Genomic DNA, 19,547 nt, shown 5'->3' with positions numbered 1-19,547 from the left:
CAGGCTGGAATTCGAGACGTCTCCCCCCCGCCGTTTCCTAAAATCTGCCTTGCCGGCAACTCCCTCTGCCAGGGAGGCAGTGTTGGTGGCTATTCAAAAACTGTATTCACAGAAAGTGATCGTCAAGGTACCCCTCCTTCAGCAAGGAAAGGGTTACTACTCCACAATGTTTGTGGTACCGAAACCGGACGGTTCGGTGAGACCCATCTTAAATTTAAAAACCTTGAACACTTATATCAAAAGGTTCAAGTTCAAGATGGAATCGCTCAGGGCGGTTATTGCGAGCCTGGAGGAGGGGGATTACATGGTATCCCTGGACATCAAGGATGCGTACCTGCATGTGCCCATTTACCCTCCGCACCAGGAGTACCTCAGATTTGTGGTACAGGACTGTCACTATCCGTTCCAGACGCTGCCGTTCGGGTTATGATGATACTCCTTCGCAAGGGAGTTTTAATTATCCCGTACTTGGACGATCTCCTGATAAAGGCGAGGTCCAAAGAACAGTTGATAGTGGGGGTGGCACTTTCTCAGGAAGTGCTACAACAGCACGGCTGGATTCTAAGGAAAAAGCCGAGGAATTGTCATCTCTGGTCAGAGACATTCTAAAACCAGGAAAAGTGTCGGTACATCAATGCACACGAGTCCTGGGAAAAATGGTAGCTTCGTACGAAGCAATTCCATTCGGAATGTTCTACGCAAGGACGTTCCAGTGGGACCTGTTGGACAAATGGTCCGGGTCCCATCTCCAGATGCAACAGCGGATAACCCTATCGGCCAGAACCAGGGTGTCGCTGCTGTGGTGGCTGCAGAGGGCTCATCTACTAGAGGGCCGCAGATTCGGAATACAGGACTGGGTCCTGGTGACCACGGATGCCAGCCTTCGGGGCTGGGGGGCAGTCACAAAGGGAAGAAATTTCCAAGGACTGTGGTCAAATCAGGAGATTTCTCTTCACATAAATATCCTGGAGCTAAGGGCCATTTACAATGCCCTAAGCCAGGCAAGACCCCTGCTTCAAAACCAGCCGGTACTGATCCAGTCAGACAACATCACGGCGGTCACCCATGTAAACAGACAGGGCGGCACGAGAAGCAGGATGGCGATGGAAGAAGCCACAAGGATTCTCAGATGGGCAGAGACTCATGTGTTAGCACTGACGGCAGTGTTCATTCCGGGAGTGGACAACTGGGAAGCAGACTTCCTCAGCAGGCACGACCTCCACCCGGGAGAATGGGGACTTCATCCAGAAGTCTTCCAAATGCTGGTCAACCGGTGGGAAAAACCACAGATAGACATGATGGCGTCCCGCCTCAACAAGAAGTTGAAAAGATATTGCGCCCGGTCAAGAGACCCTCAGGCGATAGCGGTGGACGCTCTAGTGACACCATGGGTGTACCAGTCGGTTTATGTGTTTCCTCCTCTACCTCTCATACCCAAGGTACTGAGAATAATAAGAAGGTGAGGAGTGAAAACCATACTCGTGGTTCCGGATTGGCCAAGAAGAGCTTGGTACCCGGAACTTCAAGAGATGCTTACAGAGGACCCTTGGCCTCTGCCGCTCAGACAAGACCTGCTGCAGCAGGGACCCTGTCTGTTCCAAGACTTACCGCGGCTGCGTTTGACGGCATGGCGGTTGAACACCGGATCCTGAAGGAAAAGGGTATTCCGGAGGAAGTCATCCCTACCCTGATCAAAGCCAGGAAGGATGTCACCGCAAGACATTATCACCGCATTTGGCGGAAATATGTTGCTTGGTGTGAGGCCATGAAGGCCCCGACGGAGGAATTTCAACTGGGTCGATTCCTGCACTTCCTGCAAGCAGGGGTGACGTTGGGCCTCAAATTGGGGTCCATAAAGGTCCAGATTTCGGCTCTGTCGATTTTCTTCCAAAAAGAACTGGCTTCACTGCCCGAAGTTCAGACTTTTTTTCAAAGGAGTACTGCATATTCAGCCTCCTTTTGTGCCCCCAGTGGCACCTTGGGATCTCAATGTGGTTTTGGCATTCCTGAAATCACATTGGTTCGAACCACTTAAGACTGTGGATTTAAAATATCTCACGTGGAAAGTGGTCATGCTGTTGGCCTTGGCGTCGGCCAGGCGGGTTTCAGAATTGGCGGCTTTGTCTTGTAAAAGCCCTTATCTGATTTTCCATATGGATAGGGCAGAATTGAGGACTCGTCCTCAGTTTCTCCCAAAGGTGGTCTCAGCTTTTCACTTGAACCAACCTATTGTGGTGCCTGCGGCTACTAGGCACTTGGAGGATTCCAAGTTGCTGGACGTAGTCAGGGCCCTAAAAATTTATATTTCCAGGACGGCTGGAGTCAGAAAGACTGACTCGCTGTTTATCCTGTATGCACCCACCAAGCTGGGTGCTCCTGCTTCTAAGCAGTCTATTGCGCGCTGGATTTGTAGCACTATTCAGCTGGCGCATTCTGCGGTAGGCTTACCGCAGCCTAAATCTGTAAAAGCCCATTCCACACGGAAGGTGGGCTCATCTTGGGCGGCTGCCCGAGGGGTCTCGGCTTTACAACTTTGCCGAGCAGCTACTTGGTCGGGGGCAAACACGTTTGCAAAATTCTACAAATTTGATACCCTGGCTGAGGAGGACCTGGAATTCTCTCATTCGGTGCTGCAGAGTCATCCGCACTCTCCCGCCCGTTTGGGAGCTTTGGTATAATCCCCATGGTCCTTACGGAGTCCCCAGCATCCACTAGGACGTCAGAGAAAATAAGATTTTACTCACCGGTAAATCTATTTCTCGTAGTCCGTAGTGGATGCTGGGCGCCCATCCCAAGTGCGGATTGTCTGCAATACCTGTACATAGTTATTGTTACAAAAATCGGGTTTTGTTGTGAGCCATCTCTTCAGAGGCTCCATTTGTTATCATACTGTTAACTGGGGTTCCTATCACGTGTTATATGGTGTGATTGGTGTGGCTGGTATGAGTCTTACCCGGGATTCAAAAATCCTTCCTTATTGTGTCAGCTCTTCCGGGCACAGTTCCTAACTGAGGCTTGGAGGAGGGTCATAGGGGGAGGAGCCAGTGCACACCAGATAGTCCTAAATCTTTCTTAGATGTGCCCAGTCTCCTGCGGAGCCGTCTATTCCCCATGGTCCTTACGGAGTCCTCAGCATCCACTACGGACTACGAGAAATAGATTTACCGGTGAGTAAAATCTTATTATTACCGTGCTATTTATCACTCTACAAGGCTTGATAAATGTGGGGGATAATTCTTTATTTGTTTGTTTGTTCATTTATTTAGAGAGGAATTGTATATGTGTGCCCCATAACATTAAATAAAACCCCTGCTGCATGCTGATGCTTGTTAACAATAAAATATACACGTCACAAATACATTGCCTAATGTTATGTACACACACTACATTTATCTACTTATAAAGTAAATAGACTTCATATTCTCAACAGGTCTTATGTGTATGCTTAAATTATGTGACATTGCAAGACATTGGTCTTGTTACCATTGCAGAGCACTGAACTGAAATGTTGAACCAAAAATTGTCCGGCATCCAATTACCTGCGAATACTGATCGGGTGCGAAAAATTTACATTTCTTTTCATGTTTTGCTAATATTTTTTTTTCAAGCAGGACGCCTGAAAAAAAAAATCCTTTTATCTCGCAAAAACACACAAGTTCAGTGAAACCTGTGTGTTATCACTCTATAATCCCCAAAAAGACTGCGCTTATCGTGGATTTTGTTTTGCCTGTCTGAGGCAGGTGAAACAAAATCCCTGATAAGCTGTGTCTCGCAACGTTCTTTTGGGGACAATAGGATATCCTACGGCGAAACAATGGCCACAGGTAATTGGGTACTGGCCAATGTCTCCATGCAATAAAAGCATTGGCAAGGTCCTAAAGCCAGACTTTTGTTACTAAAGGCCAGTACTCACGGCCCGATGCTGGAGAGATGTGTGCTGAGCGAACCGCTCAGCACACATCTCTCCCGGCGCTCAGCACAGCGCGATCTGTGCTGAGCGTGCGGGGGGAGACGGGGGGGGGCGCTCACTTCACCCAGCGGGTGAAGTGAGCGACCCGCTAGATTGGCCTGCATGCAGGCCAATCTAGCAGCAGCGATAGCGATGCGCGGGGCTGCGCATCGCTATCGCTGTTAGGGCTACACACGGAGCGATCTTGCTGAAAATCTAAGCAATCTAGTCAGATTGCTTAGATTATCGCTCTGTGTGTACCCCCCTTAAGGGTCGGATTCACTTAGCTGTGCTAATTAGCCACCAGCTTTTATAGTGGCAGGGGCTGTTCAGTTGCAGTCAGCAGGCTGCACTTAATGAGTTTTTGTTCATCCATGGCAAGCATGTTAACCCATAGCTCTGGGCACTTATCCTGGAATATATGGGTAACACATGAGGAAAAGGGTTTATGATTGAATAGCTCTGGGTGTGAAAGTCCGAGGCTACTAGCACTTATCCTTGCCCGGTAATTACTGCAGCTAATTGAATCCAGCACTTAGACTGTAAGTAAATGAAAATGTCTGTACAGGTGCATTTACGGATAGAATTGCATGAAAATTTGGGGTAAGATTTTCCCCAAAAAGATTATTTGTGCAACCTCACTATTGCTCTATGGAACTCACTTCCCCGCACAGTTCGATGGGCCCCCACTTTAGAATCCTTCAAAAACAGACTCAAGACTTTCCTGTTTACTCACATTTCCATAATGTCCCTTTAGTATCTCCATGCTCTTTGTGTTTTATGAAAAACTTTTCTTACTCCATTGTTTCTGTACTGTATTATGTTCATGCTATCTATCAAGCGCCTTGAGTCCTATTGGAGAGAGAGCGCTATATAGATAAAATTATTACAATTGAAAGAGGATCCTTGCTAAATTAAACGTACCTATAGAATGTGTTTAGTGTAATGCATGCAAGTTTGTGCACCATATGCTGGGTGAAATCGCAAGTCTATGTATAATTTTGTTATTTTCTCTTACGTCCTAGAGGATGCTGGGGACTCCAAAAGGACCATGGGGTATAGACAGGATCCTCAGGAGCTTGGGCACACTGAAAAGACTTAAACTGGGTGTGAACTGGCTTCTCCCTCTATGCCCCTCCTCCAGACCTCAGTTAGACTTTGTGCCCAGGACTGACTGGACACTCACTAGGGGAGCTCTCCTGAGTTTCTCTGGAAAAGACTTTGTTAGGTTTTTTATTTTCAGGGAGACCTGCTGGCTACAGGCTCCTTGCATCGTGGGACTGAGGGGAGAGAAGCAGGACCTACTTCTTCTTAGTTTAAGGGCTCTGCTTCTCGGCTACTGGACACCATTAGCTCCAGAGGGTTCGATCACTTGGTGCGCCTAGCTGCTCGTTCCCGGAGCCACGCCGTCACCCCCCTCACAGAAGCCAGAAGTCGGGTGAGTATGAGAAGACCAGAAGACTTCAGGACGGCAGAAGACTTCAGTAAAGGTACAGCGCAGTGGCAACGCTGCGCTCCATGCTCCCATACACACATTTCCTCCAGCACTCACATGGTGCAGGGCGCTGGGGGGGGCGCCCTGGGCAGCATGTTACTGGGTCTTCTGGGGCCGGCAGATGTTTGTTCGGTGCATTTGCACCGTTTTCGGGACCCCCGCCGGCATTTTAGTGAGTTTAAATTTGGAGGGCTGAAGCGCGCCGGGAGGGGGCGGAGCTTAGCTGCGCGGCTCACAGGCGCCATTTTCTCCTCGTGTGCAGACAGGAGACGCTGGTCCGGGACCTCCACGAGCTCCATCAAAGTACCGGGGAGCTTATCGGGGGGGGGGGACAGTAGCTGGTGCATATTTGGTATATTGGGCAGCGCTGGTACATATATTTTCCTTGGTGGTATATATGGGCGCTGGGGTGTGAGCTGGCATACTCCCTCTGTGTTTCTCTGTCCGGGCTTCCTTGTGGGCCTGTCCCCTAGCTGATGCATTGTATGTGTGTGTCGGTGGGTCGATACTAGGTGTCGACATGTCTGAGGCTGAATGTTATTCACCGGAGGAGGTTTTGGGGGAGGCAGATGCTGGTATGGAGTTGGCTCTGTCGACGCAGCCAACACCTGACTTACTTGCACTGTTGAATACAATTAATTCTAATGTAACTTCTTTATCGAAGAGATTAGATAAATCTGAATCACAGACACAGGTGTGGAAAAAATCCATGGAGGATGCTTTATCACAGGTACAGACCCCGTCGGGGTCGATAAAGAGGCCGTTCACTCAAGTGGTAGATACGGATACCGACACGGATTCTGAATCCGATGTCAACTTCACTGAGGCTCCTTTACATCCTAGATTAGTTAAGAGTATTCAGTACATGATTGTGGCTATAAAAGATGTGTTACGCATTTCTGAAGAACCTGCCGTACAGGAAACAAGGATTTGCTTGTTTAAGGAGAAAAAAACCTGAGGTGCAGTTTCCCCCCTCTCATGAGATGAATGCTCTTTGTGAAAAGGCTTGGGAGTCGCCAGACAAGAGGTGGCAGATTCCCAAGAGGATTTACATGGCGTATCCTTTTCCATCTATTGATAGGGGAAAATGGGAGGCGTCTCCTAATGTTGATAAAGCTTTATCCCGTTTGTCTAAGAAGGTGGCGATTCCGTCTCCTGACACGGCAGCTCTCAAGGATCCGGCGGATCGCAAGCTGGAGACATCTCTAAAGTCCATTTTCGCTAATACGGGTGCATTGCTCAGACCTGCTGTGGCGTCGGTATGGGTGAGTAGTGCTATTGCTAAATGGGCTGAGAATTTAGCTGCTGATATAGATACCCTCGATAAAGATACTGTTCTTTTAACTCTTGGTTATATCAAGGACGCTGCAGATTACCTGAAGGATGCGGCGAGGGATGTTGGTCTCTTGGGGTCAAGAGCCAATGCCATGTCGATTTCGGCCAGAAGGGCGCTGTGGATACATCAATGGAATGCTGACGCGGATTCCAAGAGAGCTATGGAAGCGTTACCCTTCAAAGGTAATGTCCTGTTTGGGGAAGGCTTGGCGGACCTGGTGTCTACCGCAACGTCGGGTAAGTCCTCGTTTCTTCCCTATGTTCCCACACAACACAAAAAACCACAACATCAGCAGATGCAGTCCTTTCGTCCAAATAAATACAGGCGAGGAAAGGGTTCGTCCTTTCTCGCTTCAAAAGGTAGAGGAAGGGGAAAGAAGTCGCCTGCAGTGTCAGGCGCCCAGGACCAGAAGTCCACCCCTGCCGCTACCAAGTCCACCGCATGACGCTGGGGCTTCCCTGGGGGAGTCCGTCTCGGTGGGGGGCCGTCTGCAGTTCTTCAGTCGGGTCTGGGTCCAATCGGACTTGGATCCTTGGGTTCTAGAGATTGTATCTCAGGGCTACAGGCTGGAGTTTCAGGAGACGCCCCCTCACCGGTTTTTCATGTCGACCCTGCCAGTGTCTCTTCCGGACAGGGAGGTCGTGCTGGCAGCAATACAAAAGTTGTGTCTCCAGAGGGTCATTGTTCCCGTTCCCCCGTCTCAACGGGGGGAGGGGTTCTACTCGAGCCTCTTTGTGGTGCCGAAACCGGACGGTTCGGTCAGACCGATTCTGAACCTATAATCCCTCAATCCATACTTGAAAGTTTTCAAGTTCAAGATAGAATCTCTTCGAGCGGTGATAGCCAGCCTAGAAGGGGGGGATTTTATGGCGTCAGTGGACATAAAGGATGCCTACTTACACGTCCCAATTTATCCTCCGCATCAGGCTTTCCTAAGGTTTGTGATACAGGATTCTCATTACCAATTTCAGACGTTGCCGTTTGGGCTTTCACGGCCCCGAGGATTTTCACCAAGGTCATGGCGGAGATGATGGTCCTCCTTCGCAGGCAAGGGGTTACAATTATCCCGTACTTGGACGATCTCCTGATAAAAGCGAGGTCCAAGGAACGTTTGCTGAGGAGTGTGAGTTTGGTACTGTTGGTGCTCCGGCAGCACGGTTGGGTGCTAAATTTGCCGAAATCTCAGTTGATTCCGGACACTCGGCTGTCGTTTCTGGGCATGATTCTGGACACGGAGTTACGAAAAGTATTTCTTCCAGAAGAAAAAGCTCTAGAACTGCAGTCGATGGTCAGGGAACTTCTGCGGCCGAAGACTGTGTCCATCCATCAATGTACTCGGGTTCTGGGGAAAATGGTTGCGGCGTACGAAGCCATTCCGTTTGGCAGGTTTCATGCCCGGGTGTTTCAGTGGGATTTGCTGAGCAAATGGTCCGGGTCTCACCTGCACATGCACCGGAAGATAAGTCTATCTCCCAGAGCCAGAATTTCTCTTCTGTGGTGGATGCAAAGTTCTCACCTCCTGGAAGGTCGCCGGTTCGGTATCCTGGACTGGGTGCTTCTGACAATAGATGCAAGTCTCCGGGGCTGGGGCGCAGTCACCCAAGGAAGAAACTTCCAGGGGAAATGGTCGCTCCAGGAAGCTTGTCTCCACATAAATGTTCTTGAGTTAAGAGCCATTTACAACGGCCTGCAACAAGCAAGAAGCCTTCTTCAGGGTCGACCTTTCCTGGTGCAGTCAGACAACATCACAGCGGTGGCACATATAAACCGTCAAGGCGGAACAAGGAGAAGAGCGGCAATGGCGGAGGCCACAAGAATCCTTCGCTGGGCGGAACAACACGTGAGCGCTCTATCAGCAGTCTTCCTACCGGGAGTGGACAACTGGGAAGCAGATTTCCTCATCAGACACGATCTCCATCCGGGAGAGTGGGCTCTTCACCAAGAGGTATTTGCAGAGGTGACAAACCGTTGGGGAATTCCGTTAATCGACATGATGGCGTCTCATCTTAACAAGAAGCTTCCGAGGTATTGTTCCAGGTCCAGAGACCCACAAGCAAGTGCAGTGGACGCCCTGGTGTCTCCGTGGGTGTTCAGGTCGGTGTATGTGTTCCCTCCACTTCCTCTCATTCCAAAGGTACTGGGGATCATTCGACGAGCAAGGGTTCAGGCGATTCTCGTCGTTCCAGATTGGCCAAGAAGGGCCTGGTCCCCGGATCTTCAGGAGTTACTGGTGGAAGATCCTTGGCCGCTTCCTCTAAGAGAGGACCTGTTGTTGCAGGGTCCATGCGTGTTTCCAGACTTACCGCAGCTGCATTTGACGGCATGGAAGTTGAGCGCCAGATCTTAGCTCGTAAGGGTATTCCCGGGGAGGTCATTCCCACTCTCATTAAGGCTAGGAAGGAGGTTACGGCGAAACATTATCACCGTATTTGGAGAAAGTATGTTTCCTGGTGTGAGACCAAAATGGCTCCTGCGGAAGAGTTTCACTTGGGTCGTTTTCTCCATTTTTTGCAGGCAGGTGTAGATGCGGGCCTAAAATTAGGCTCCATCAAGGTGCAGATCTCGGCTTTGTCTATTTTCTTTCAAAAGGAATTAGCTGTCCTCCCAGAGGTTCAGACTTTTGTGAAAGGAGTAATGCATATCAATCCTCCGTTTGTGCCTCCTGTGGCTCCATGGGATCTTGACATGGTCTTACAGTTTCTCATGTCTTCCTGGTTTGAGCCTTTGCGTAAGGTTGAGTTGAAGTTTCTCACTTGGAAGGTAGTGATGCTGTTGGCGCTGGCGTCTGCCAGGCGAGTGTCAGAGTTGGCGGCTTTATCTCATAAGAGCCCGTATTTGATTTTTTCATCCTGATAGGGCAGAATTGCGGACTCGTCAACAATTTTTGCCGAAGGTGGTGTCTTCATTTCACATTAACCAACCTATTGTGGTGCCGGTGGCTACGGATGCTGGGGCGGTTCAAAAGTCTCTGGATGTGGTGAGAGCTTTGAAGATCTACGTCGCCAGAACGGCTGTTGCCAGGAAAACTGAGGCGCTGTTTGTCCTGTATGCTTCTAACAAGATTGGTCATCCTGCTTCAGAACAGACTATTGCACGCTGGATTTGTAGTACGATCCAGCAGGCTCATTCTTCGGCCGGGCTACCCGTGCCGAAGTCAGTAAAAGCCCATTCTACCAGAAAAGAAAAGTGGGCTCGTCTTGGGCGGCTGCCCGAGGCGTATCGGCTTTACAGCTTTGCCGTGCAGCCACCTGGTCAGGGGCAAACACTTTTGCCAAGTTCTATAAGTTTGATACCCTGGCTGATGAGGACCTTACGTTTGCTCAGTCGGTGCTGCAGAGTCGTCCGCACTCTCCCGCCCGGTTTGGAGCTTTGGTATAGACCCCATGGTCCTTTTGGAGTCCCCAGCATCCTCTAGGACGTAAGAGAAAATAGGATTTTGGTACTTACCGATAAATCCTTTTCTCCTAGTCCGTAGAGGATGCTGGGCGCCCATCCCAGTGCGGACTGTTACTGGCAATGTTTTCGTGGTGGTTAACTTGGTTTATACACGGGTAGTGTATTTCTGGTTTTCAGCTTCTTGCTGTTGTTATTTCATACGGTTATCTGGTTTACTATTACTCCGGTGATACGGTATGTTTGTGGTGTGGGCTGGTATGTTTGTAGCCCTTAGTTTACACAAAAATCCTTTCCTCGAAATGTCCATCTCTCCTGGGCACCGTTCCTATAACTGAGATCTGGAGGAGGGGCATAGAGGGAGGAGCCAGTTCACACCCAGTTTAAGTCTTTTCAGTGTGCCCAAGCTCCTGCGGATCCCGTCTATACCCCATGGTCCTTTTGGAGTCCCCAGCATCCTCTACGGTCTAGTAGAAAAGGATTTATCAGTAAGTACCAAAATCCTATCTACGTCAAACTGATCCGTTACAGGCGGAATGGGGAAGGTAACTAGCATCTAACATAGGCCGAGTACATTAATTCTGTCTTTACCCAAACTCTGTTCATGAAGATCCCGCTGACTGATATGATAGAGTGCTATTGGGCAGGTGCAAATGTATGCTGATAAGTTTTCATAAATCAGGTGCATACGCCGTTAGTACGAAGGCTGATGCAGATGTGTCTGTGTACAGAAATGTGTTATTTTCCCTACTAATTTCTTCCCATTTTGTATTAGCCCCTCCATCTTTGCTGCTGCAATAACTTTGCTCTTTTGATAATGGGACCCATATGATTCTAGATGTTCTTCTTCAAGCCAAGTTATTCTGTTTTGCCTTGCATAAACTATATAAGCATATTTATTTTGTATTATTTTCTAATACCTTTTTTCTGACATGGGCTGACCTAACCATTTTCTCTCTTTTAAGTGGACATCTGGTCTGTTGGCTGTATAATGGCTGAAATGTACACTGGGCGCCCACTTTTCAAGGGAAATGACCGTATCCTTTTTTCTTTCTCTCTCATGCACAGGGCAAAGTGTTTTGCTCAGTAACAGGTAATACTGTATGTTAATCAGCCTCCTAACGTTGAAAGGCAATATACTCCATCCTCTTAGATATAGTTATTTCTCTTACGTCCTAGAGGATGCTGGGGACTCCGTAAGGACCATGGGGTATAGATGGGCTCCACAGGAGACATGGGCACTATAAAGAACTTTAGAATGGGTGTGCACTGGCTCCTCCCTCTATGCCCCTCCTCCAGACCTCAGTTAGATCCTGTGCCCAGAGGAGATTGGGTGCATTACAGGGGAGCTCTCCTGAGTTTCTCTGAAAAAGAATTTTGTTAGGTTTTTTATTTTCAGGGAGCACTGCTGGCAACAGGCTCCCTGCATCGTGGGACTGAGGAGAGAGAAGCAGACCTACTTAAGTGATAGGCTCTGCTTCTTAGGCTACTGGACACCATTAGCTCCAGAGGGAGTCGGAACGCAGGTCTCCCCTCGCTGTTCGTCCCAGAGCCGCGCCGTCCTCCTCACAGAGCCGGAAGATAGAATCCGGGTGAGTATAAGAAGAAAAGAAGACTTCTTAGGCGGCAGAAGACTTCAGATCTTCCCTGAGGTAAGCGCGCAGCGGTAACGCTGCGCGCCATTGCTCCCACACACAACACACATGCAAAGGCACTGCAGGGCGCAGGGGGGGGGTGCCCTGGGCAGCAATATAAACCTCTAAGTCTGGCATTTATATGTATATAGGCTGCGGAGACAGTAATTATAAAAATCCCCTGCCAGTTTTATACATTTGAGCGGGACCGAAGCCTGCCGCTGGAGGGGGCGGAGCTTGGTCCCTCAGCACTAACCAGCGCCATTTTCTCCACAGAGCACTGCAGAGAAGCTGGCTCCCCGGTCTCTACCCTGCTGAACACGGTGACACAGGGCTGAAAAGAGGGGGGGGGGCACTTGTATGGCACAGTGAGTGTATTACACAGTAATTATATATAAAAGAGCTATATTATCTGGGAAATTGTTTCCAGTGTCAGTTGGCGCTGGGTGTGTGCTGGCATACTCTCTCTCTGTCTCTCCAAAGGGCCTTATTGGGGAACGGTCTCCTTATAACTATATCCCTGTGTGTGGGTAGGTGTCGGTACGAGTGTGTCGGCATGTCTGAAGCGGAAGGCTCATCTAAGGAGGAGGTGGAGCAGATGATTGTTGTGTCTCCGTCTGCAACGCCGACTCATGATTGGTTGGACATGTGGAATGTTTTAAATGCAAATGTGACCTTATTACATAAGAGAATGGACCAAGCAGAGTCCAGGGAAAAAGCAGGGAGTCAATCCATGGCTTCGACTGTGTCACATGGCCCTTCTGTGTCTCAAAAACGTCCCCTATCCCAAATAGTAGACACTGATACCGACACGTATTCTGACTCCAGTGTCGACTACGATGATGCGAGGTTACACCCAAGGGTGGCCAAAAGTATTCATTATATGATTATTGCAATAAAAGATGTTTTGCATATCACAGATGACCCCTCTGTCCCTGACACGAGGGTATGCATGTGTAAGGAAAAGAAACCTGAGGTAACCTTTCCCCCATCTCATGAGCTGAACGAGTTATTTGAAAAAGCTTGGGAAACTCCAGACAAAAAGCTGCAGATTCCCAAGAGGATTCTTATGGCGTATCCTTTCCCTGCACAGGACAGGGTACGCTGGGAATCCTCACCCAGGGTGGACAAGGCTTTAACGCGCCTGTCCAAGAAGGTGGCGCTACCGTCTCCAGACACGGCAGCCCTCAAGGATCCTGCTGATCGCAGACAGGAAACTACTTTAAAATCTATTTATACGCATACGGGTGCTTTACTCAAACCGGCAATAGCATCGGCATGGGTATGTAGCGCAGTTGCAGCTTGGACAGATACCTTGTCAGCTGACCTTGATACCCTAGGCAGGGATACCATTTTATTGACCTTAGGTCACATTAATGACGCAGTCTTATATATGAGAGACGTTGGGCTGCTTGGTTCGAGAGCCAACGCCATGGCGATTTCTGCTAGGCGAGCCCTGTGGACCCGCCAATGGACGGGTGTTGCCGACTCAAAGAAGCATATGGAGGTTTTACCATACAAAGGTGAAGTTTTATTTGGGGAAGGTCTCGCGGACCTGGTTGCCACAGCTACCGCGGGTAAATCTACTTTTTTGCCTTTTGTTCCCCCACAGCAAAACAAAACTCCACAATATCAGATGCAGTCCTTTCGGTCGCATAAGTCCAGAAGAGGTCGGGGCTCATCCTTCCTCGCCAGAGGTAAGGGTAGAGAGAAGAGAATACCTGCTTCGGCTAGTTCCCAGGAGCAGAAGTCCTCCCCGGCTTCTACTGAATCCACCGCATGACGCTGGGGCTCCACTGAGTGAGTCCACACCGGTGGGGGCACGTCTTCGACTCTTCAGCCAGGTCTGGGTTCTGTCAGACGTGGATCCTTGGGCGATGGATATTGTATCCCAAGGCTACAAACTGGAATTCGAAGAGGTGCCCCCTCGCCGATTTTTCAAGTTGGCCTTGCCAGCTTCTCCCCCAGAGAGGGAAGTAGTGTTAGCTACAATTCAAAAGCTGTGTCAACAGCAAGTGATTGTCAGGGTTCACCTAGTCCAACAGGGGAAAGGGTACTATTCAACCCTGTTCGTGGTCCCGAAGCCGGATGGTTCGGTCAGACCCATTTTAAATCTAAAATCCCTAAACCTGTACTTGAAAAAGTTTAAATTCGAGATGGAATCGCTCCGGGCTGTGATCTCCAGTCTGAAAGGGGTGGATTTTATGGTGTCACTCGACATAAAGGATGCACTCTGGGGGAATTTGTGTATCTGGCACTGTGGGGGCTATGTATACATCTGGCACTGTGGGGGCATTTGTGTATCTGGCACTGTGGGGGCATTTGTATATCTGGCACTGTGGGGGCATTTGTACATCTGGCACTGTGGGGGCATTTGTACATCTGGCACTGTGGGGGCATTTGTACATCTGGCACTGTGGGGGCATTTGTACATCTGGCACTGTGGGGGCATTTGTACATCTGGCACTGTGGGGGCAATGTATATCTGGCACTGTGAGGGCAATGTATATCTGGCACTGTGGGGGCATTTGTACATCTGGCACTGTGGGGGCAATGTATATCTGGCACTGTGGGGGCATTTGTACATCTGGCACTGTGGGGGCATTTGTACATCTGGCACTGTGGGGGCATTTGTACATCTGGCACTGTGGGGGCATTTGTACATCTGGCACTCTGCGGGCATTTGTACATCTGGCACTCTGCGGGCATTTGTGTATCTGGCACTCTGGGGGCATTTGTGTATCTGGCACTCTGGGGGCTATGTATACATCTGGCATTGTGGGGGCATTTGTGTATCTGGCACTGCACTATTGTGTATCACATCCCATTTTAATTGGCCACACCCATTTTGCACTCAGTACCTCTAAGGGTCATAACTACTGGGGGGCAGGGTAATTTTTAAGTTGATAATTTTTTTATGGCCCCCGGAAAGGATTTTATAAATATCCAAATGGCCCTTGGTAGAAAAAAGGTTCCCCACCCCTGTGCTAGAGGATACTGGGAATCCATTTAGTATCATGGGGTATAGACAGGTCCACTAGGAGCCTTGGGCACTTTAAGAATTTGATTGTGTGCGCTGGCTCCTCCCTCTGTGCCCCTCCTACCAGACTCCATTTAGAAAATGTGCCCGGAGGAGCCGGTCACGTCGCATGGAAGCTCCTGAAAAGTTTTCTGCATTTATTTTATCTGTTTGTTATTTTCAGGCAGGACTGGATGGCACCAGGCTGCCGGCTTCGTGGGACTTGAAGGGGGGCGGCCGAACCTCTTGAGGGGTTAATGGTCCCGTTCCCAGCTGGTAGGACACTAGCTCCTGAGGGAACTGTTCGCACAACCCACCACGACAAGCGTACATTCCCGCAGCATGCCACCACCCCTAACAGAGCCAGAAGAGTGGTGAGTCCTAAGCTGGCATCCCGGTTAGCAAGTCACCAGCCATTATGGCGGCATGAGGGTACAGAGACGCGCGGCTTCCTAACTCAGTACACAGTGCAGATGCACCACTTCAGAGGGAGCAAACGGAGTCTATGGTGAGATTTATCTGTCCAATCTGTCTGGTGAGAACAAAAATCTGGTAATGGATGAGAGCAAATGACAATAGACCATTTGCTCCCAACCACTGGAAAATAGACAATGGTTGTTCAAACAAATAGGTTAAATCAGTTTGTTTGAAAAAATGTGTTAAATCAATAGTTTTAATCAATTTTCCAGTCTTTGGGAGAAAATGGTTGATTGTCATTTGCTCTCATCCATTGCCAGATTTTTGTTCTCACCAGACAGATTGGACAGATAAATCTCACCATGCGTACACGCCTTAAGTGCACTACGGGTGTACACTGTACCCAGACTGGCATTACAGACTTAAAAGGTGACTGACTCCATTTTAAGCACTAAAAATTACCTCAGCCAGTGTAAAAAAAATGGGAAGACCGCGTGCCTTTGAAGGGGTGGTGCTTCACTATGAGCAGATCCAGCAACTCGCCAGCGCCATTTTCCCTCTGCAGTGGACACAGACGCTGACTGACAGGGACGCGCAGCTCCTCCGGAGAGACTCCAGAGTACCTCAGCGGTACCAGGGGGCCATAGCAGGGGTGGAGCGATTATTAGTGTAATGTCCCCAATCTGGGTACTTGGTCTGTGACCCAGCTAAGCTTGGCATTAGCAGTAAGGGTGCTGGCTCCTGTGTGTCCCTCTTGAAGGGCTCTTTGTGGGTTAATTGTGCATTTAACCTTTTCGTGTGTGTGTGTGTGTGTGTGTGTGTGTGTGTGTGTGTGTGTGTGTGTGTGTGTGTGTGTGCTGTCACTGTCCTAGTATGTCAGACAAAGAGTGTGTTTCATGTAAAACAGTGTTCCTCTTCTCCAGGGGGTTCACTGCAGTTTACCTTCCCAGGCTAGAGGAGCAGTGCCAGCTTGGCTGGATTCCATTAGGGGAATGATTTCCAATATCTCTTCTAAATTGTCCCACAATGAAAAAGAGACGCAATACTTAAGACAATCGAAGATTCAGTACCCAAACCAGCGTCTCAGTCCCCTGCCATTTGTCCGCAAAAACGTCCTTTGGCCCATATCCTGCAGTCTGTCTCTGATGATGACGGGTGAGGTGGACTCAAAGATGGGGGAGGCTACTCTGTCACAGGAATATAGGCTCTCATAGAAGCTATCAGAGACGTTCTGCATATCCCTGATAAGGTAACAGAGGAGACTGAAGAATCTTATTTTAATATAGAAAATAAATTCTCAGCCACTTTTCTTGTGTCAAAGGAATTCCAATATCCTGTTTGAAGAACCGTGGGTTAATCCTGATAGGAAATTTCAAATCCCTAAAAGGTTATCTTTTCCTTTTCCTCCTATGGATAGGAAAAAATGGGAAAATCCACCGATAGTGGATGCATCAGTATCCAGGTTATCACAAAAAATTGTACTGCCTGTCCCGGGTGCAGCTTCCCTGAAAGACACGGCTGATAGTAGAATTAAGAATACTCTCAAATCTTTGTATACAGCTGCTGGGGTGGCCCAGAGACCCACTATAGCATGTGGGTGGATTACTAAGGCCATTGCCAAATGGTCGGGTAACCTAATTGAGGGGTTAGGTACCTTGCCTCAGTGGGACATTATTTTACTCCTGCAACATATACAGGACTCTTCTTTTATGGCTTCTACCATAAAATTTGCAATAGGTTTGCTTAATGCACGCACCACTGCTATGGCAGTGTCAGCACGCAGAGGCTTATGACTACGCCAGTGGACTGCTGACGCAGAATCCAGGAAAGGCGTGGAAGGCCTACCCGTCACAGGAGATGCCTTATTTGAAGATGAACTAGACATGGATCTCCAAAGCTACTGCAGGTAAGTTTACGTATCTTCCTTCCGCAGCTCCCCCTGCCAGGAAAGCCTACTCAGGACCTAATCTACAGTCCTTTCTGACTGCTAAGTTTAAGGGCAAAACCAGAGGTTCTTCTACAGCCACCAGAGGCGCTAGAGGTAAATCAAGAAAACCAGCAACTGCCGGTTCACAGGAGTAAAGCTCCAGCTCTGCTTCCTCAAAGCCTTCAGCATGACGGTGGGCCGCGAGGTCTGGAGGACTGGCAGGTGGGAGTCGTACTAAAAATTTTCAGTCACATCTTGACAACATCATGCCAGGATCCCTGGGTCATAGATCTTATTTCCCAGAACTACAGACTGGAGTTTCAGGAGCTCCCACCTCACAAATTCTTCAAATCAGGCTTATAAGTTTCACAGAAAGCAAGTGGAACCTTACAGGACGCCATTCAAAAACTGGTACAGACTCAGGTCATTGTTCCAGTTCCACCTCATCTGCAAAACAAGGGATTATTCCAACTTGTTTGTAGTACCGAAGCCAGACAGTTCGATAAGACCGATTTTGAAACTCAAGTCGTTGAACCCGTACTTAAGAGTGTTCAAATTCAAGATGGAGTCTCTGAGAGCGGTGATCTCAGGTCTGGAGGAGGGGGAATTCCTAGCGTCTCTGGATATCAAGGATGCGTACCTTCATATTCCGATCTGGCCACCTCATCAGGCTTATCTACGGTGTGCAGTGCAGGATTGCCACTACCAGTTCCAGGCCCTGCCATTTGGTCTCTTCACGGCACCGAGAGTGTTCACTAAGGTGATGGCAGAGATGATGTTTATACTCCGCAAACAGCGAGTGAACATAATTCCGTACCTGGACTATCTTCTGATTAAGGCACCGTCCAGGGAGCGGTTGTTGGACAGCATTGGCCTCTCAACCAAACTACTCCTGGGTCACGGGTGGATTCTGAACTTAACAAAATCTCACCTGGAACCGACGCAGAGGCTCTCCTTCCTGGGAATGATATTAGACACATAGTCTCAGAGAGTGTTCCTTCCCTTGGAGAAGGCTATGGAAATCCAGTCGATGGTTCGGGCTGTCCTGAAGCCGACCTGGATCTCGGTGCACCTGTGCATTAGCCTTCTGGGGAAAATGGTGGCCTCTTACGAGGTGCTTCAGTATGGATGGTTTCATGCAAGGCCCTTCCAGCTGGATCTCTTGGACAAATGGTCCGGATCGCATCTTCAAATGCACCAGAGGATCTGTCTGTCGTCAAAAGCCAGAATCTCCCTTCTGTGGTGGCTACAGACTTCTCACCTCATCGAGGGTCGGTGGTTCGGGAGTTAGAATTGGATTCTACTAACCACGGACGCAAGCCTCAGCGGTTGGGGAGCAGTCACCCAGGGGGTGTAGTTTCAAGGAAGATGGTCAAGTCGGGAAGTCGTCCTTCCAATAAACATCTTGGAACTCAGGGCAATCTACAACGCCCTTATGCAGGCCTCATCTCTATTTCGGGATCAGGCCATTCACGTCCAGTAGGACAATGTAACGGCGGTAACGTACATAAACCGTCAGGGTGGAACAAAAAACAGAGCAGCGATGTCAGAGGTGTCAAGAATCCTCCTCTGGGCAGAAAAACAAGCCGTGGCGTTGTCGGCGGTCTTCATTCCGGGAGCAGACAACTGGGAAGCAGATTTCCTCAGCAGACACGATCTGCACCCGGGGGAGTGGGGCCTCCACCCGGAGGTGTTCGGGTGGTTGACACGTCGGTGGAGATGTCCACAAATCGACATGATGGCCTCTCGACTCAACAAGAAGCTTAAGCGGTATTGTTCCAGGTCGAGAGACCCACAAGCGGTGGCAGTAGACGCTCTGACAACTCCGTGGGTCTACCAGCTGGTGTACGTGTTTCCTCCACTTCCTCTGATCCCAAAAATTCTAAAAGAATAAAAAGGGAAAAGGTTCAAGCAATCCTCATTGCTCCGGACTGGCCTCGAAGGGCCTGGTACGCGGATCTTCTCGAGATGCTGTTAGAAGATCCGTGGCCTCTACCTCTTCGTGAGGATCTTCTGCAACAGGGCCTGTACGTCTATAAAGACTTACCACGGCTACGTTTAATGGCATGGAAGTTGAACGGCTGATTCTAGCCAGGAGAGGGATTCCTGACAAGGTCATCCCGACTATGATCTAAGCCAGGAAGGGGGTAACGTCTAAACATTACCACCGTATATGGAAAAAATATGTCTCTTGGTGTGAGAGTAGACAATATTCCGCGGTGGAATTTCATCTGGGATGTTTCCTGTTTTTTCTGCAGTTGGGAGTGGATGTGGACCTAATCCTAGGCTCTATTAAAGTCCAGATTTCGGCTCTGTCTATTTTCTTTCAGAAACAGTTGGCTTCTCTCCCTGAGGTCCAGACGTTCTTGAAGGGTGT

General features: G+C 49.1%; 1 protein-coding gene across 1 annotated transcript in view; it reads left to right on the top strand.

Moving 5' to 3' along the window:
• MAPK12 (mitogen-activated protein kinase 12) overlaps window positions 1–19,547 on the top strand; it is a 249,362-nt gene that overhangs the window by 187,843 nt on the left and 41,972 nt on the right. Inside the window, exon 8 of the mRNA XM_063927154.1 lies at window positions 11,139–11,210. Coding sequence (XP_063783224.1) covers window positions 11,139–11,210 — 72 coding nt within the window. The remainder of the gene's footprint in view (window positions 1–11,138; window positions 11,211–19,547) is intronic.

Source organism: Pseudophryne corroboree, chromosome 6, assembly GCF_028390025.1.
Source record: "Pseudophryne corroboree isolate aPseCor3 chromosome 6, aPseCor3.hap2, whole genome shotgun sequence".
NCBI classification, from domain to species: Eukaryota; Metazoa; Chordata; class Amphibia; order Anura; family Myobatrachidae; genus Pseudophryne; species Pseudophryne corroboree.
This window is presented reverse-complemented; position numbering and strand designations above follow the sequence as displayed.